The 20,903-nt window shown below is 43.5% G+C and overlaps 1 protein-coding gene across 1 annotated transcript; it reads left to right on the top strand.

Moving 5' to 3' along the window:
- Positions 1-638: 638 nt before the first annotated feature.
- On the top strand, positions 639-20,368 carry LOC147301664 (prothrombin-like). The gene is made up of 9 exons (XM_086282944.1): positions 639-796; positions 7,962-8,255; positions 8,344-8,460; positions 8,623-8,746; positions 16,601-16,768; positions 16,844-17,017; positions 17,599-17,777; positions 18,011-18,081; positions 20,132-20,368. The coding sequence occupies exons 1-9, from the start codon at positions 724-726 to the stop codon at positions 20,285-20,287; spliced, it is 1,356 nt and encodes a 451-aa protein (XP_086139070.1). The 5' UTR covers positions 639-723; the 3' UTR covers positions 20,288-20,368.
- The last annotated feature ends 535 nt before the right edge of the window (positions 20,369-20,903 follow it).

The following is a 20,903-nucleotide window of genomic DNA, read 5'->3' as shown; positions in this document are numbered from 1 at the left end:
CAAAAACCCATTGTAGCCCTAACACATTGGTGCATATTAACTGTGGGTGGTGATGCCTAACTCCATACTTGTATTTAAGAGAAAACCAAAACAGCCCATAGGGGTAGGGTTGGTGTCATCTCCAATAATGAACTTGACCTAACATTTAAAAATTTTTTATTTTAAATGTTGAATAATTTTTGTGTATAATGGGTTTGGACAGAACAATGGATCGTTTTGCTGACTTCAGGAACTCAAGACTATGATAACTGAATCTATCTACTGCCAGGTGATAGCTTTAGCCTGTAATGAAAGACCAGAACAACTGGTTTTATTATTACTTTCAAAAACACTGCAGGTGTTCGAATGTAAGAAATGTCCCAAAGATGATACAGGCCAAATCAAGACATTTTAAGATTTTTTAGGGACTTGTTATTTTGTAAATTGTGACTTGTCATATGAATCTCATATGTTTTAATACCAAACAATAATTCATGTATAGTTTCAGAGCCGTTGTGTTAAACTCCAGCAGTATTAACTCACAGTAGGACTCGAGTTGTTGAGAAAAAGTAAACATGTAGGTTTAAACATAACCGACTCATCAGCCTGGCTCAAACTTTGACCCTTTGGTCAATAATCCCCCCCCTCCAGAGGACGGACAGAGAGACATAGACGGACAAACAAAGAAGGACACACTGAGTACTGCTTGATCTGGTTCTGAGGATCTGCTCAGAGGTCTGGATCATGATGGAACCAACATCAAAACCTGCTGCTGTTCTGCTGCTGTTTCTCCTGCACAGCTGTGTGGCAAACCATGGTAATGAACTCCTTTCCTCTTTAAAGTAGGATCAAGGGTATTTGCAATGTGTACAATAACAGTAATATGAATAATTTAGATCAAAATTGTACTTTGGTTTGAATATGTATATGTATGTATATATGTAGCAATGCATATTGTGTCATTTGAATATGATAAAATCTTCACTGATATTAGAAAGAAAAAAAAGTAGAAAAATGCATTTTGTGGGACCACAGAATGCATTTTTGTGTAAATCCAATCCCAAAAAGTTTCTATTAATCATTTTATATTAATCATCCGTGGGCCACACCACCGGAGGTGATTTTCCTCTGGTGCAGTCTCGGGACAACACCCTACACTCAGCCTACAACCAAGTGATGGATATTGTTGGTCACCTGGTCAGCCCTGAGGCCATGCTGGCTTACCTGCATTCCCAATTGCGGAACGATAGGCTTTATCGAGTGAGTCGCAATGCTCGCACAAATGAGACACCCAGTTGTTGGTACCATACCACGGCAGGGCACATGGGATGTGAAAAAACTGTGGAGCATATAATGGCTAGCATCTGGGCCAACGTGCGCTGATGGTGTGCATCATGCCCAGAGTGCCAGCTGGTTATTCCAAAAGCACCTTTGCATCTATTACCCTTAATGCAGGTCCCGTTTGAACGTATTCGTATAGACCTCATCAGGCCATTTTACCGGAGTGCATGCGGCTATCACTTTGTATTAGTCCTGGTGGATTATTTTACGTGATACCCGGAAGCGGTGCTGCTGTGCACCATCTCCGTGAGGAGCGTGGCACAAGCACTGTTTCAGGTCATCTCCCTAGTCGGTATTCCTAAGGAAATACTGACTGACCAGGGCACATTGTTCATGTCTCGCACACTAAAGGAACTATACGGATTCCCCAAAAGTTGACTCTGTTCATCTGGATGTAGCGTTGTCTGTGGAAGAAGTGTTTCTTCACTCATCCAAGTGACTGCTTCAGTCTCAGCTGAAGAAACTACACGGATTATTGGGCAAATCTATTCGCACTAGCATCTACCACCCTGGGGCGATCGTGGCTCAAGAGTTGGCAGTTCATCTTGTAATTGGAAGGTTGCCAGTTCGAGCCCCGGCTCCGAGAGTCTCAGTCGTTGTGTCCTTGGGCAAGACCTTCACCCGTTGCCTACTGGTGGTGGTCAGAGGGCCTGGTGGTGCCAGTGTCCGGCAGCCTCACCTCTGTCAGTGCGCCCCAGGGTGGCTGTGGCTACAATGTAGCTTTTGAATGTGTATGTGGATGGGTGGATGACTGAATGTCTAAAGCGCTTTGGGGTCCTTAGGGACTAAGTAAAGTGCTATACAAATACAGGCCATTTACCATTTACCCTCAGAGTGATGGGTTGGTGGATCAGCTGAATAAGACGTTAAAATCATTAAAAACATTAAAATCCATGATATGATCCATAAGTTAATTCACAAGGATAAATGCAATTGGGATTGCTGGTTAGATCCTCTGTTGTTCACAGTGCTGGAGGTGTGCCAGGCCTCCACGGGATTTTCTCCCTTTGAGTTGCTGTGGCACCCCCCGTGGCAGGTAGCCACGGCAGGCAACCACTGGGAGTGCTCAACGTGATTAAAGAAAACTGGGAGGAAGATCCGAGCCCTGCAAAAAATGAAACTCAATACATGCTGGACCTGAGATTAAAGCTTTACTCTTTGGGGTGGCTCTCACGAGAAAATTTACTCCAGGCCCAGCAGCGTCAACAGAGCTTGTACAACAGAGCGGCTAGACTCAGGCAATTTTCATCGGGGGGATAAGTGCTTGTATTGCTCCCTTCTTCCAGCTCCAAACTGCTTGCCAAGTGGCAAGCACCCATCATGGTCACACGGTGAGTGGGGGACTTTAACTATAAGGTAGTACGGTTGGACAGGGGAGGAGCCACACAGATTTACCACCTCAACCTCCTTAAAGCCTGGAGAGAGGGTGAAACCACTTTTTTTTTTTTTTTTTTTTTTTTTTTTTTGCCTGTCCCATTTGGTTCTTTAGCCATCAGAATTGTTGTCTGAAGACCAACAAGGATACCCAATGGATTTACTTTGCCAAATGGATCTTCGTGGCATTGCCGTATTGGTCCATTTGGTCGATCTTTGTTTTTATTATTTATTATATTTTATTTTCAGATGTTACAGACGGGACAGACATGAGTGAGGGATAGGAAAGGGAGAAAGAAAGAGGAAGGAAAGGAAAAACAGAAGGGGAGAGGGACAGTGAGAAAGGGGGGGAGAAAAAAAATAAAAATCTCCTGGATCACCTGTTGAGAGAAGAATAGAAGACAAAAAAAACAAAGCAACATACTAAACACAACACCATCGCATTAATCTAGCTAAGTGTAAACAGCAGTATATACTAAATATTCAATGTTGTTGTGCAGCACGCAGGACAGATGTGCTTCGAAGTAGTAGCCAAGAAAGGTGTAATTTAAGTCTACGAGCAGTGAACACCCGTGTGCATACCTGTGTGGATCAGCATGCTTGTATTCCAAAGGTTTCTCCATGTAACGATGTGCTAGGGAGTGTGGGGGGGGGCCACAGCCCCGTCCTCCAGGGTATGAAGCAGGTATGGAGGAGATCAAAACTCCAGACATCCAGAGGCCCCCAGAACACAAGAGACCATGGAAAACCAACAGAGGGGCAGCCGCGCCACTGTCCCAGCAAGAGCTGAGGAGAGTCCCAGATGAGGGTTCACTCAGCAGCCGCGGAGCAGAAGCCAGGGGGAGTTGCAGTGACGCGCCCGTGAGCTCCGCCGGCAGCCAGCTGTGCCTGAGTGACCGAGCCCCAGGCCGAGAGGCCGGGGGCACCCCACCTCCGAAGTGGTCCCGAGCGAGCCCCAGGTTCCAGGCCCCGATAAGCGGCCGCCAAGGAGTGAGCCGGTGTGTACCTGGGCGCCCACCCCCAGACACAAAGAACCACCAACGCACCGACACCTGAGGGAGTCCGCCACCGGCAGGGGAAGTGGTGGTAGGTGGAGATAGGCCTCCAAACCTTGGAGGGCCTGAGGTGTCCCCAGAGAGGTGGTGTCTGATACCCAACCTGACATATAGACACAGACATACAGGCACACACAGACACAAACATCCATTCCCCCCCTCATGCTCTCATATGCACTCACTCCACACTCAACCAACGTGGAGACAGACATAAAGAGACGCTGTACACACGATCACACTCCCCAAGCGTACTCTACAAACCGGGTCTAGGTACCCTTGCCCCTGGAGGGGGGAACTGCACCCAGACCCAGGTGGTGTTACCCTTTTCCCTGCGGTGGGGAGAGGCAGACCACCCCGACTCCGTAGCAGCAGGGAGGCCCCACACTCCAGACCGCAGTCGGACGGCCAACTCCTCCTAGCCCTCCCGCTCCAGCAGGCCGCAGAGAATGGGGGTGGGAGAAGACTCCAAACCTCCCTCCACCCGCTCATTGTAGTGTTGATGCATGTGTGTTCTAAGGTGCAATTAAAACCCAGGAGGGCATGGAGCTACCTGCCAGAGAGCAGCAGGTGAGCGCATAGTCCCTCCTGATAGCCCTCAATGTCTAAGTGTATTTAAAATTGAGAGGTGGGCAACGACGCCAGGGGTGAGGTGTACACCCTGATGGTAATATGGACTCCGTGATTAGGGCGTCGGGGGGTTCCCCGGAGGCATCTTCCTTGGGGGGCTCAACCCGGGGTAGCGGTCATGTCCGGTTGGGGGCTCTGTTGGCTCTCGGGTGACTGTTTCCTCGCGGCTGCGTGCAGCGGGGCTAGGGGAGGGTCTGTGCTGACGGACGTGGGTTACTGACCTGGTAGCCTGGCTGCCCCTGGGTGGGTCCGGGATGGGCGTGAGGTTCTGGGGGTGCTCCGTCTCCGGGCTGGGGCCCGGGCCGGGCCTCGGGGGCTTGGGTCCTGGTTGGTGTGTTGCCGGGGTTGTGGGCGGGTGGGTGCATGGGGGCCCAGCCCTGGAGCAGGGTGCCGCCGGTGCGTCGAGCCACCTGGGGGGCTCTTCAACTGGTGGGGGAGATGGTCACATCTGCAGGAGCTTTCCTCTCTTCAGGGACTCTCTCTGCAGGAGGGGGAGATACAGGAGAGGTGGAGGAAGATCTCAGCCTGGGCGTTTACTGTCTTATGTAGCCTGGAAGATGAGTGGATGGTGGGGTGGGTGCAGTTTTCTCTGTGGTGGGGTTGGGTGAACTGTCCCGGGCTCTGTGGGGCCGGGAGGCGCTGCTGCACTGGGCCCCGGTCTGGATGGGCCTGGGCCCCCTTTCCCTGGCGGGTCGCGGAGTGTGGGAGTGCCTACTGGGGTCAGCGGGGGAGCTGGCCCCAGGGAGGGGTTACCTGCCCCTCCCTTCCTTCCCTCCCCATCTCCAGCTGCCTCCCTCTTCCCGCTCCACCACAACCACCCACACATGCAGGGCCTTGGAGTAGGGGTATGTCACCAGGGCGCAGAGGAGGCTACCCCCCCCCCCCCCGTCCCCTTCTGGCTGCCTCTGCCTCAATTTTATCCCACAACTTAGACATTCACATTATTCACACTCTCATTACACATACATATAGGATCTTAGGGGTGGGCACAATCACGGGTGAAACCACTTCTTTGGAGAGCCTGGTGAAGGAGAAAGATGAGTTGGGGCAGGAGGTGCCAAAATCCACCATCCCTGCCTCCGTCCATTGTGACGACCATCTTGCACAGGCCCAGAGAGCGGATGTTGCTGTGTTGCAATGGTGCTTTGCCAATGTGTTCTCCCCCCTCCCCGGCCGTACTTCTCTCATAGAGCACCATTTTGAAACACAGCCTGGCGTGATGGTGTGTTCACGGCCCTACAGGCTGCCGCAACAAACAAAAAAAATTAGTGCAGGAGGAATTTTCTGAGATGCTAAAGCTGGGAGTAATAGGAGGAGTCTCACAGTGGGTGGTATAACCCCATAGTTCTTAAGTGGTTAAGAAAAATGGGTGAATACGGATCTGTGTCGACTATTTTAAGTTGAATGAAGTGTCACGGTTTGATGTGCATCCAATGCCCCGGGTCGACGAACTCTTTGTTGGGCATTGCCCAATTTTTCACACTGGCACTGGAGAAACTTAAGAACTGGCAGATTCACGTGTCTGTCCTGGGGAAAAAAACTGCCTTCTTCACTTTGTACGGTTTGTACCAATTCGTGGGTTGTACCAATCCGTTTGGCTTGTTCAGAGCCCTGGCCACATTCTAGTGCCTCATTGACCGGGTATTGCGGCCACACACTGAATATTCTGACGCCTTCCTGGATGATGTTATCATCTATAGTGACACCTGGGCGGAGCATGTGCAGCGGGTGGCCGCACTCCTGGAGTCCCTGAGGCAGGCGGGGCTCACGGCCAACCCGAAGAAGTGTGCGGTTGGACGGAGGGAGGTACAGTATCTGGGGTACCATTTGGGGGGCCAGCAGATGCGCCCTCAGGTAGAGAAGACAGCGGCGATAATGTAACCGACCCAGAGTTTGGGCCGGTAAAACAGATTAAATGTTCCTGCAAAACAGGGAAATGATGAGACAGAGACGACTGGTGAAGTTTCTCTTTGCCTCGCTTCTGCCATATTTATTTATACAATCACATGTATTTTTAATTTGCAGCATCACCATTCTCTATATACAACAGAAATAACAGTAAAACCGTCTGTGTGTTCAAGCTGCAATACCACGATCTTTACATGGGAAACAAGAATACTTCACGTGTAGTGACCTTCAAATCATTTACTCGGTTATTCTCTCCGAATGACAATTCAAAACAATATGAAATGCATGTTCAAATACATTTTTACCTCTCTTTAACTTTTAACCCAAATACCTATGTATTCTGATTGTTTTAACCAACATACCAGTGCTTGGTCTTAAATCAATTTAGCTTAGTGGCTCACAAATACATGAAAGAGTCATGTGTATGTCGACAGGCTTAGCTTTAGCTTTAACATTCTCAAAATCACTTTTCAGAACCAGTAAACAGTCGTTTTTCACTGCCAACAGCAGATTAACATTCATATTCACAATATCAGGACACAACAAGGAGCTTATTCAGCTAAACGACCCGAAATAAGTGAAGAAAGGAAACCAAAATGGCGCCCGCGGCTGGCTGGGCTTTGGCATTTTTTCAGTCCTTCTACTTCATAAAACGTAACCAATAACAGCGTTTACCCGCTGATTTATACCCCCACATTTAGCTATGTTTCTTATCAATATTTTACAACCGTTTTACTATAGTTTTACCGGTTACAAACCTGCAAAACAGGGAAATGATGAGACAGAGACGACTGGTGAAGTTTCTCTTTGCCTCGCTTCTGCCATATTGGAGAGGAGGACCTATGACCTCGCTATTCTGTCTCACTGAACAATGCGCCACCCGGAGGCTGGGGGGTGCAACTACCTCATTACACATGGTTCACTTCGGTGACAAGTCTCTCTTTCTTTTAACAAGTACTACTCCTGATGTGACCACACATTAGTGTGTCACAATAACATCATGCCCGTGCTCCAAGACCAAAAAGGAGGTGCGATGGTTTCTGGTTTCAGTGAGCTCGTAAGGCGGCACAGAGGTGGGAAGAACAGGTGTACCTCGCAGGTTAATTGACTGTGTGTCTGCTCTTTTTGATAGTGACAGTCAGGCAGGAGAGGAGTGTGTGGCAACAAGCAAGGAGTGTCTGCGTCCTGAGCTGATCAAGGCTAAAAACCGCAGTTGCATTGCCACAAATAAAATGATTGTTAATCTACCCTTGTTAATCCAACCACTGTGGTGCTGGAGCAGCTGATAGGGGCTGCGGAGGAGTTGGCGCCATGGTTGTTGCATTGCCACAAATAAAAAGGACTGTTAATCCAACCTGACGCCAGTGCGTGCATATGTATGTTCACGGGGTCCTGTGTCACAAATGATAATAATTAATATTCTTGCACCATTTTAGGCTAGTTGAAACTCTTGTGCTAGTAATGTTGGAAAGCCATGTCAACACCTAAAATGAGCTGCTCACAAGTCACTGAATTTCTTCCACAGTCTTTGGTTTCCACATCATTGCTGAACTCTTCTTACATCCTGGAGTGTTTCAGGGCTCATATACAATCTAGGATTAAATTTCTCTGCAGTATCCACTCCTTGTTGTGCCAGCTGATCTGTCTTTTTTATTTATTTATTTATTTTTGTTGAAGGTGAAGACTTTGTCCCACCCACTGTGGCCACGAAACCACACAAACCTATACTGTGCTTGCCCAATTATGGTATAGAATATAATGGGGACCTAAGTGTTACCATAGGAGGTCACACCTGCCTGCCATGGTCATTACCGGAGGTAAAAACCCTCAGTCGGGACAAAGAGTTCATCCCTGAAGTTCAGCTGCAGACCAACAAGTGCCGAAATCCTGACGGTGACTATGAGGGCCCCTGGTGCTATGTCAGGATTGCTGGAAATATAACAATGGACTACTGTGATCTGCAGCTATGTGGTAGAGTACAAACCTACAATCCACTATTAAATAAATCCACCTGTTTACCTGCCCCTTACCTTTCCAATTGGCCACCTGTTTCCTGCAGATGCCCTACTATTAGGGCCTGAGCAAACAACTGTGACCGAAGGCAGGGAGCGCTCCGTCTTAGGTCAGGCCAGGAAAAACCTTTTCAGTCCTCGCACGTTTGGACAAGGAGAGGATGGTGAGTGCACTTAATGGGCAGTGACAGCAAGCATCAGGTAATCCCTGTACCCCAAAAAGCTGAAAGAGAACAATTCAAGAAGCAGGTGATCCATCTAGCCTGTTAATAGTTTTGTTGTGTTTGACCATCTATCAAAGTTTTTATTTACTTCTTGTGCTGTAGATTGTGGACAGCGTCCCCTGTTTGAAAAGAAGAACAAAACAGATGCAAACGAAGCATGCATGCTTTTCAGCAGATGGTGTCGTATCATTCAGGATGATGACGCTGAAGTGGCCTCGGCTCCATGGTAATGACACTAGATAAACATGACTTTAAGGATGATTGACAAAATTGTTCTGGATGTCTGTCAAAACAGATCAGACTCCCATCAGGAGATTATCAAAGTAACATAAGATATACTTAATTTATCCCAAAATTCAGGAGACTGCAGTGCTATAGCACCTAAAACATAAAAACAGTAACATATGCTAGGGGCTCACACACACACAGTGTATCCATGCCCAGTATACTGCTAGCCAATCTTCAGTCCATCAAGAACAAGGGTGATGACCTCAGGGCCAGAGTCAAGTTTCAGAGAGACATTCGGGACCAGTGTTGGTCAAGTTACTTGAAAAAAGTAATCAGTAACTAATTACTGATTACTTCCCCAAAAAAGTAATCCCGTTACTTTACTGATTACTTATTTTCAAAAGTAATTAATTACTTAGTTACTTAGTTACTTTTTTAAAACACGATTTACAACCTGAATAGGTGATAAAGCGATAGATCTCTCAGCCCAATTCTACTTTTTCTACATAATCCATCATACAAAATGTAATCAAATGGAAAAGTCCCTTTTTAAAACTTGTTTTATTAGTTTTAATCTTTTAACTTCATGCATCAAGCAAAAATGTAATTATATGCAACATTCACTGACTGGAAGAAATTTGTTTAATATTTAAACCTGTCACGGGTCTGGGTCCGTTGGACCCAGTATGTGGAGTTTTATGTTTTTGTTATTCCATGTTTGAGGTTATTATGTTTTGGTTTTAGTTGCATCAGGGATTGTTTTCCTGTTCTCTTGTTGTGTTTATGATGATGATTATGATGTTTATTATTTGAGTTTCATGTTTAAGGATTTGTTCTCTGTTGTATCTCACGTTTAGTTTAGTTCAGGTTCCATGTGTCATTCTGTCTGTCTCTCAGTGTCAGGTCTGCGTCTTGGTGTGGTGTTCTCATTTCCTGTTTTATTGTGAAGGTCTGGGTCTCATGTGAGTGTGTTCAGTTTTACCTCTGTCTCGTCTCGTCAGCTGTGTCCACCACCTGTGTGTAATTCCCCTGTGTTCTCTGGGTGTATTTAAGTCATGTCCTCCGTTATTGTAGTTGCTGGTCCGTCTGTGTATCTACCATGTCTCACCCGTGTGTTCTCCCTGCTGTCCATCATCATTCTCCTCTGCTCATTCTCATTCAGGTTTGTGCTTTGTAGTTTTAGTTGTTTCCCAGTTTAGTTTAGTTCTCCGTGTTGCCGTTTGCCTCTCCTTTTGTGTTCAATAAATCACCTTTTACACCTTCACGACTGCCTGCGTGTGGATCCTCCTTTTCCTCCTCCACACGGCTCCTCTCACTCGCCGTGACAAAACCTATTTTCTGCACATTCCAGCACATAAATTTTTTTTTTTTTTTTTTTTTTTTTTTTTGTGTTTACACTCACTCTTTCAAATAGATGCAAGTAAAACACAGCAGAAAATAAAGTCAAAGACTAGCGGTCCTTTTGCTCTATTTTCACCTGTAAAGCAGGAGCAGGGTAGGCGGAGGTTTACCCTGGTGCAGGTGAGCCGCAGCGGTCAGTGGAAGGATATGGCAGCTCTGTGAATTTCCCATTACGTCGTTGCGCACTCGGTGCTTGCTTGGAAGTTTAGGGGTTTTTTTCGCTGTAAAAAGAAGTTTTCTTCCCACGCTCAATGGACGCTAATGTTTTTGTCACTTTTTATGGAATCAAACTTAAAGTAAGGTCAGTACTTCCACGCTTTAAACCCTGCACGCTCATACTCTCTCCCGCACTCGATATATGATCTATTGTTGATCTGCACACAGCTGTTGTCACAAACGTCGCACTTGCTTACGTCACTGTCATGAGACATTCTTGCAAAAAAAATCACGGTTTTAGTAACGCAGTAACGCAGCGTTCCTACGGGAAAGTAACGGTAATCTAATTACCGTTTTTGCCATAGTAATCCCTTACTTTACTCGTTACTCGAAAAAAGTAATCGGATTACAGTAACGCGTAACGCGTTACTGCCCATCTCTGTTCGGGACTGCATCATCCTCTGCTTCACCGAGTAGTGTTGGGGAATAACGGAATACATGTACTGCCTTTACATATTTAAAATACAAAATATGAGTAACTGTATTCCGTTACAGTTACCGTTTAAAAAAGGTGGTATTTAGAATACAGTTACTTTGCTGAAATAAAGGGATTACACGGCGGTATTTTCCTGTTTCATATGTTCGGCTATGCCCTCTCTATTCTAATGCCTGTGTCTCAATCTCGCGGCCCATGTCACCTCTACTTGCAGCCCACATAATGACGTGAAGAAATATTTTAAAAAGATATTCACAAAAATGATTTAATATGAAGGCAATAGGCAGAGTGTTACAGGCATAGCTCTAAAGAATGTAGCCTCATGGACAGTTTAGTCTGTGCTGCAGGGAGAATGGACTGCTATACACATTATGTGTCTGTGAGCGAGGGAGGGAGAAAAAGGAAAAGTACGAGCTGTCATCGAGCAGAAACGGGAGCTGGAACCATGCAAATATAATAATAACCACTGCAGCCAAAAAAAGTGCCTGACGAGCCCAGTTGTAAGTAAGCTATTAAGACTCGACTGTACACTTTTTTCGTGTTTTTCTCCGAAACAATAAGTTCCGTTGGAGCAGCCTTTCGACGCCTTTCTCTGTCTCTCGCTAGCAAAGTTGACCCACACAACAAAGTAAAGCTAGTTTTTGGCTATGAGCCCGACACCAACCCAACGCATTAGCCAGAGGTCCCTTTACTACGGTTCAGAGCCGGGGACCTGTTTTATATACGTGCAGAATAGTTTTCTATATGAGATCACTGCAAAATGTGCAGCCTTACCGAATGCCCACGCTACTGTTACTCATTTTATATTAAGATTTAAAAATCTTGTCGGTATTGGTATGGCGAGGAACCTTCAGTAAAAGTAATAATTCACACGCAGCAATAGTACATTCATTTAGTTGTAAAAAGCACGATAATATAATAGGTAATCCAAAGTATTCAGAATACGTTACTGTCATTGAGTAACGTAACGGAATATGTTACAAAATACATTTTGGGGCATGTATTCTGTAATCTGTAGTGGAATACATTTTAAAACGAACCTTCCCAACACTGTCACCGAGACATTGCTGAACCTAGCGATACTTTCTCGGTCTACCGAAGAAAAGAAATGAACAGAACAATGGCACCGAGGAAGAAAAGAGATGGTGCGACTGCACAAGCATTTTTCCACTCACAAGCTCTTGCTCACCCAATCTGGAACTTTTGATCAATAAATGTCACCCTTTCTATCTTCCTCAGGAATTCACTGCGGTCATTGCCTGCACTGTTTATATTCTGTCACACACGGACTCAGACTCGGACTCAGACTTATGTGAACTACATGAGGCTCTCACACAAAAACAAACACTTCACTAGGATACTGCTCTCATTGTTATGGGAGCTATTAACAGAGTAAATCTCAAATGCACATTTCATAACCTTCACCAACACATCCCCTTCCCCACCAGGGGCACAAGGACATTAGACCAATCCATTCAAAGACTGCTACAAAGCACAGTCTCTGCCGGCATTTGGAAAAGTGGACCACACCATCATCTTCCTCGTGTCTGTTTACAAAGACTAAAGCAGGAAGCACCAATCAGGAGAGAGATTGCACGCTGGATGGATGCACTGGATGACGCAGACTGGAACATGTTTTGGTGCAGCTCTGATGGCATCAACATGTTTACGTAAGTGGTTGTGGGATATATCAGGAAACTAGTGTATGAAGCCGTGGGTGGATAAAAACATCCACGACGCTCTGAGATCGCACACCACTGCCTACAAAGCGGGTCGCATCTCCAGTAATGTGGACCAATACAAGGCTGTTTACAATGTGCGCATGCGTGGTTGCAAAGGCAAAGCGGAGCTACGGGGAAAAACTAGAGTCACAGCTACAACAGTGCGACTGTTCAGGAGAGTGAACAGCAGCAGGAGAAGATGCAATCCCTGGTTGGGTCCTGAAAGCCTGCACTGACCAGCTAGTACCGGTGTTTACAGTGATCTTAAACCTCTCCCTGGCCCAAGCAGTGGTTCCCATGTACTTCAAACAGTCCATCGTTGTTCCTGTTTTTATGAAACAACAGCCCGCTTGCCACAATGATTATCGTCCAGTAGCACTTAGGGCTGTTCGATTGTCAAGGACCAAGCAGTAAAGCATAAAGGACACAGGTGGTTTTAATTCAAAAAAGGGGTTTTATTGACCCAAAAATATATTTAACAAAGCCAAAACTTAAACAGGCAGACCAATAAAAGAGGTCAACTCAATAGACTAAACTCAAGATAATAATTAACAAAAACCTCAAACAAACATATGATAAACTGACCTGCTGAAATGACACATGGGGAAACTTAAATACTGACTTAGCTAAACCAAATGACACACACGGGGGAAAACAAGATGGCTGCCATATAACCAACTAATACAAAACAATTAAACAAACATGAAACACCCCCCAGGCAATGAAGCATGTGGTGCTATCCAATTAGGCTGTCTCCCAGCCCTTTGCCACACCTTTTACCAGACAGGAGGAGAAGCCAAACCCCAGGTAACTCAAACAAAGAAAGATGTATTAATATAACATAAAACAGAACTTTGACCTTGCAAGGTTAATATGTGTGCACGCCATATAAACATTGGAAGGTGTGATTGAAAAATAAATACATTTAATAAAGAAACAATATTGAACAATAAGTAGAATATATTAAAGTAGTGACTGTAAATTAAACTAACGTGAATCAACTGGTGGTGAGGTGTGGAGCTTACCATGTGTGGCATGCCATCACATCAATATAACAATATATATCAGATGACGATATAAAAACATCTATTGTTTCATTTATCGTTTGTTTCGTGGTGTCGCAAAATAAACTGTTTACAGCAATATTTTTTCATAGTTTGGATGGTCACTGTAGTGGCTATATTACATTCCTTAAAGTTCTCTCTTTCTCTTATATTTAATATAACCACACTACGGACAGACAAGCGCCTGTTTTTATGTGTTGTCATTAGCAACAACGACGGTAAAATCAACGCATGTCCGCTTGTTTATTTTCTACATAAACCTTTCACAATAAAGCTCAAGATCCTGTTGAGGCTTTTCAAAATAAACTGAATCAAGTATGCTTTTATGGATGAGAAGCAAAAAGAGCCGTCAGGTGCTAAAAAATAAACCTTAGACTCAAATGTTAGAACAGGCTTTTCTCCACAGCACGCTGTGTAATAAATACTTACAAAGTAAACGGCGGCTGTTACAACTTATGTCTAAAAATGTAAAGTTTCTTACATCGGTTAAAACACTCGACTCCAGGTAAATGATGCCCAGCTGGAAACAATTCACGCAAATCGAGCTGTCCGAGATTCACAGAATCTACAGAAAATGTGACATTTCTGTAATTTATATTGTTATCGGGACGATAGATGTCTTATATCGGGATATGAGATTTCGGTCATATCGCACAGCCACAGTAGCACTGATATCAACAGTGATGAAGTGTTTTGAGGGACTGGTAAGAGACCACATCACTTCTTCACTTTCTGCCACCATTGACCCACTTAAGTTTGCATACCAGACTAATCTTCCACAGACAATGCCATATCACACCTGCTTCACACATCCCTGAGTCACCTGGACACTGGCAGAGGGAATTATGTTAGGATGCTGTTCATGGACTACAGTTCTGCATTCAAGACAATAATTCCCTTAAAGCTTTTCACCAAGTTGAAGGATCTAGGACTCAGCTCATCACTGTGCCAGTGGATCCTCAAATTCCTTACAGACAGACCAAATCAGTGAGGATGGGAAAACAAGTCTCTCCCTACATCTCATTCAGTACGTGCCTTAAGGCTGTGTTTTAAGCCACCTGCTGTACTCACTGTATACTTACGACCGTGTAGCCACATCAGATACCACCTCCATTGTCAAGTTTGCAGATGACACTGTTGTGTTGGGCCTGATCTCTGACAATATCGAGAAGGCCTACCTGGAGGAGATTATGGACCTGGAGAAGTGGTATCAGGAGAACAACCTCCTGCTTAACCTCAGCAAGACTAAGGAGCTGATTATGGACTTCAGTACAAAGCAGGCAAGGAATTACGAGCCCCTGATCATCAGTGATGCGCCAGTGGAGAGAGTGGACAGCTTCCGGTACCTGGGTGTCTGCATCACTTAGGACCTGTCATGGTCATGTCACATCAACACCCTGTTCAAGAAAGCTCGCCAGCATCTCTTCTTCCCCAGAAGGCTTAGAAACTTCCATCTGCTGCTGAGGGTGCTTAACTTCTACTCCTGCACCATCAAGAGCATCCTGATGGGAAACATCTGCACCTGGTATGGGAACAGCACCAAGCAGGACAGACAAGATCTTGAAAGAGTGGTGCGCTCAGCCAAAAGCAAGTGATAAATAAAGCTTTTTCATCATCATCCTCATCATTTGCTCTGAGCTTCCTGACCTGCTGTCTGTCTACACTAAACGTTGCAAGACCAAAGCCAGAAAGATCATGATAGACCTCTCCGATCCCAACAATGAACTTTTCTCACTGTTGAGGTCAATCCTTTAAGGTCAAAACAGAAAGAATGAGGAGGAGCTTCTTCCCCCAGTCTATTTGGGCCCTGAACCAGGGGTAGTCTGGGCTCTTATACATCAAATCGCCGCAGACACTCTGTTTATTTGCACGATTCTTATACTTTCTTTTTTAAATTGTCTATTTGTACATTCTACTTTTTTTATCTTATAATTTACCTTTAACTCTTAGTTTACTCTTTACCTGTTAGGTTAAATTCTTAATTTATTCTTTAAATCTGTTAGATCTTTTTTATGGAACTCTTATTGCCTCTTTTTATGTACATTTTTCAAAGTGTAATTTTTTTTACTGTAAACTACTAAAACATAAAATTTGTAAATTTTGCAAATTTCTTTACTATAGGCATTGCGTAACAATAAGCATTTCACTACATGTTGTACTGTGTATGATTGTGAGCGTGACAAATAAAATTGGAATTTGAAAATCAAGTAGCTTCAAAGGTAAATAAAATACCCAAAAGAAAGAGCTGAGGTAGCAAGGAAATAGAAAAAGTGAAGGGCTCTGTTAGGTCTGTGCTTGCAGGCTTCGCTGATTCAAAGACTTACAGTAAGTAACATCAAGCAAATAAATAAAAGTATGAAACAGGGAAGGTTTTCGGTATCTTTTCTTTGTTGTAAAAAAGCTGAGACAGATTTGAAAGTCATGCTGCCGGCCCAGGTTATGATGCAAAGGGTGGACCAGGTCTTCCAGTTATTATGCATAGCCATACGCCACATCCATACTCATTTGGGTGACCTCTGTGTCAGCTGATGGAGGAATCTAAACAGTGGTAAGTGACAAATTAGTAATATGTATACATTCCACAGTGAGCAGTTAAATATTGAGGCCAAAGAAATGTTCTGTTTGCAGGAATATATCTGTGATTACATTCTTCCCCTCACAAATGGTGCAATCCTGACACATTTGTTCTTCCCACGCAAGTTTTTTACACTGTAGATCCAACAGAATCTACAGGCCTCACTCTGCCCATTAGAACTGTAAGAGCAAACATCCAATGAAGATTCTCCTTTGCCAAGAATATACCGAAAAGAAGAAACATCAATAGCTTTTAAATCTTGACAATGTCCTTAGAAAACACACCAAGAAAGAAAAATTGACTCACTACAATTAATAAATAAAAGAAAAAAGGTTGTGGGATCCTGCCAATCAGAAATAAATAAAAGAACCATTAAGATACAAACTGTTTTTGACTCAACTTATATTTCTAACTTAATAAATAATTTTGTTGTTTGCAGGCAGGTGATGCTGTACAAGCGTAGCCCACAGGAGTTTTTGTGTGGAGCCAGTCTGATCAGTGATCAGTGGATCCTCACTGCAGCTCACTGCATCCTTTACCCACCCTGGAACAAGAACTTCACTGTCAGCGATATACTGGTCCGCCTGGGAAAACACAGAAGCACCATGTAAAAAGGCGTGTCTGTCTTAATTATCATTAGTTTCATTTGAAGGCCTGTTGGAATTATGTCATTTTTTTCTAGGTTTGAGCGTGGCATTGAGAAGATTGTGGTAATTGATGAAATCATTGTCCACCCCAAGTACAACTGGAAGGAAAACCTGAACTGTGACATCGCTCTGCTGCACATGAGAAGGCCGGTCACGTTCACTGATAAGATCCATCCTATCTGCCTGCCCAGCAAGCCCGTCGCCAAGTTGTAAGACAAACATTTGCAACCAATTAAAAGTTGACAAGTTCAGACCAAATTCTTTAATTATATTTCCCACCAAATGAAAGGAAACAAGTGAAAATGTGTCTTGAATGGAGAATTGAATTTCCAGTTCTGTCAAGTGATCTGGAGCGTTTTTATGTGGGGGAGACTCTGGGTCCGACATAGAGCTTGCTGGAGAGATTATTTTGTTCATATGGTGTTGAATACTGCTAGAAATATTAATTGGGGAGGTATCAACACAGTTTATTATTGTGCCAAGGACTTTGCTTAAAGTCCTCAGTAAACAACAATTTGATTAAATCAAGTCAGGTCCTCAAACTTGGTCACATAGCTATTTCTCCATAGATATCGATTTTCCTTTCTCCAGTTATCCTGCAGGGGGTTAAAAGATTCTTCAGATCCCACAGATTCCTTCTGTCTTCTTGGAAAGTCTAAAGTAATGCAAAGACTGCGCCAGTAGAGGGTGCTATTAAGAACTGTGGTCAGAGACACTTTGGTTCAGTGAGGTTTATACTATGGATGGTGACAGGCCTTGTGATATATCTGACTGGTATTTTTTCCGGCAGTCTGATGTCTGAAGGCTTTAAGGGCCGAGTTACCGGGTGGGGGAGCCTGAAGAAAAGCTGGAACCCTGCAGTGAGAAATTTAACATCAGTCCTTCAGCAAATCCACCTACCAATAGTGGACCAGAACATCTGCCGCAGCTCCACTTCAGTCAAGATCACAGACAACATGTTCTGTGCTGGTAAAACAAAACAAAAGATTTTCCACATTTGTTCAAGAAAATGCTTGTTTATATTTTATCTTTGGCTTATTTTTGGTCAAACTGTTTGATCCTGAATAAACCCCTGGTGTGCTGAGTGATGCTGCCATCTCATTGGCTGCACTGAATGGAATTTGGTTGTTTCTCTCAGGATGATCCTGCATCTCCTGAAGGTGTCATAGTTTCTCTATAATTACAGTCTCTGGTTGTTTCAGGTTATAAACCAGACGATAACCATCGTGGAGACGCCTGTGAGGGAGACAGCGGCGGACCTTTTGTGATGAAGGTGAGAATCACAATGAAAGAAGAACAAATGATAGATTAAGTCTCCTCTTTACCATTTCTTATCATTAGATAACATCTGGTTTATATCTCAAGCAGCTGTTTAATAAAATATTTGTTAAATAAATTATAAGACCGACGGCACGAGAACACACAGAAGTGAAGGCAGTGTAAGACAGTTGCAGAAGGAGTAGCCCAGTAAAACACAGTATATTAACACTTAAACAGATTTTCATATGTTCTGTTCAGTGCTTTGTAACATTTAATGTAAATATCACACATATACATTAATTTAATCTGCTAAAAATTCAGGACATTGTTTTAATTAACGCATAGTAATAAAATATGTACACAGTGTGTTAACTGTTACATATAGAATCAAATTAACATTTATATCCAAAATTAATGCTTTCTTGTTTATAAGTTGAACAACAGTGTAATTATCCAAAAAGTTGATTCTGTTCATCTGGATGTAGCGTTTTGTGGGAGAAACGTTTCGTCACTCATCTAAGTGACGTCTTCAGTCTCAGCTGACTGCAGCTTTCCCCAAACTTATAAACAGTACATTTGCATAATGACTGAAACCAGCCCACTGAAGGAACAATGGGCTGGGAGGTCAGTTCCTTAATCTTAATTATGCAAATTCTTATGACCATTGATCAACAACCACTGACCAAAACCCACTGATCAATGGCCATGAGTACCATTCACAGAGAGTTGGGGAATGGCTGCAATCACGATGGTGAAAGATGTACCCTTAGGCCCCCTCTTTCCCTTTTCACGTAAATGGCCTCCTTGACTCCTCGTCTTGATGCATTCTCAATCATCAAGAAGAACAATGTAATTAGACTTTTGTTCCTGACACGTTAAAAATGTTAAACATTTCCTGAAAATCTATCTGGACATTAACAGTATTTTAACAGTATTTTATGGCTTTAATATGTTTTACCACAACCCAAATATATAAAATTACTGAAAATGCAAAATGTTTTTATTAGGAATTACCAATGCTTCGTTTGTGCCAAAGTCATACAGCCATGCTTTCTCCAACTAAATTCAGAGTCACACAGGCCTAGAGACCAGTTTAACTCCATGTCAAAGGTTTCTAGGGGAAAATGTGTGTTCTCTGGGACACCAATGATGATTTGATTCACACAGTTTGTTCAGGATTTATGTGATTTTATTTATCGCTTTAACTCCGTATTCTTTCATGTAGTTGATTATAAATTATTTTTGTGGTCTTTAAAATCACTAGGTTTTGAAAAGTGCCACACAGCACTTTAACATAGTGTTAAAACATATACACTGCACAATCATACACCAGTATTTCACTGGATTGCCTTTAGCTTCGATGACGGCCGACATTCTCTCTGGCATTGTTTCAGTAACATTATGCAGTTCACGTTCAGGTCACCTACCAAATACCCTTTGGCACCAGAAACCTTCACCCAAAAGGTAGGAACTGAAACTCACTATTCACTAGTGAGGATTCCCAGTTAGTGAGGTTTATTGGGCAAATTTCTTAAACCTACACAGCTGTTTAGTCCCATATGAAACATACTTGTGTTTTTCTTTGGAATGGCCTTTTTTCTGGCAGGATCTTTAAACATAGGGTTCCCAAACCGTTTCGTCAACATCGGCCCAAAACTTCATCAATTTTAATGCCCAAAGTTGAGTTTAAAACTTAAAGACAGATTTGAAGATTCTTCTCATAACAACAATATAACATATTAAAAAGCAGGGTTTTTTGCAAACTCTAGACAGGGGGGATAGTAACAAGAAGTTGAATAACTACGTAATCTTCAGATATGCCTAACTGGCAGCCTAAATCTTCATTTATTTTCTTACAATATAAAGCAATACATACTCACAGTTAAGTGTTATTTGGCATTTTTGCTTAAAAACTGAAAAAGGAGTTAAAATATTTATAGAGTTTTTCGTTCTTTCAGCTCTGAAAAGACTTTTCTACCATTTACAAAAGGTTCAATCTGAGAATTTAGAATAGCTGCCTTTGCAAACAATGAGTCTTATTTTGAAACTGTCTTCCTGTGCAGTACCCGGCAGAGAACCGCTGGTATCAGATCGGCATCGTGTCATGGAGCGAGGGCTGCGATCGCGATGGGAAGTACGGCTTCTACACTCACCTGTTCAGGATGACCAAGTGGATAGGCAAAGTTATCGAAAAGATGCGAGGAAGCGATGATGAGTAGACACAAACCATCGACGTCAATCACTTCACATTCAAGCCTGTTAAGCAACATGGCCCCAATAAAGATTGTCGACGTATTGTACCCTGGCCTCTGGTGTTATTCAAGCCTTGGTTTGCAGCAATAAGAGTCAGAGAGTTAAAGTGCCATCAGAGCAGCTTTTATATGAACAAAGATAGAAAATCAAACCGGCAGAAGGAGGTCAAAGTTCGCGCTCAGATACAAACAAGATAGCACAAACAGCAGCAGTCACTACAGTGGCAGGCATGGCCTCATAGTCCATTACTATTCTGATAAACAACATATCCTAAACCAGGATTTACTACACAGACAACACATGTGGGATGTGTTGATAATTTTCAGGTTGGGCAGGATTTCCCTGCTCAAAATGGATCTTAATGTGTTGACTATAAATGTAAATTGAACAGGTCTACATATACTGTAATTTATTAAGGCAATGATGCTGTGTAAACTGAGCACAACTCTATGAATTTCCCATTCTGACCATTTAATAACCAAAAAGCCAACGTGGTCTTAGGAGTTCTCTGGGAATTTTTCCAGAGGTTTGTAGCAACCAGTCAACAGATTGTTAACATAAACAGAGGTTATAGCTGCACTG

Source organism: Aulonocara sp. 'chitande type north' Nkhata Bay, linkage group LG23 (genome assembly GCF_057382095.1).
Source record: "Aulonocara sp. 'chitande type north' Nkhata Bay isolate Kocher_YH1m ecotype deep benthic linkage group LG23, A_spYH_male_GT1.1, whole genome shotgun sequence".
Classification (NCBI taxonomy): domain Eukaryota; kingdom Metazoa; phylum Chordata; class Actinopteri; order Cichliformes; family Cichlidae; genus Aulonocara; species Aulonocara sp. 'chitande type north' Nkhata Bay.
Note: the sequence above shows the minus strand (reverse complement) of the source record. Positions and strands in the feature narration are given on the sequence as shown.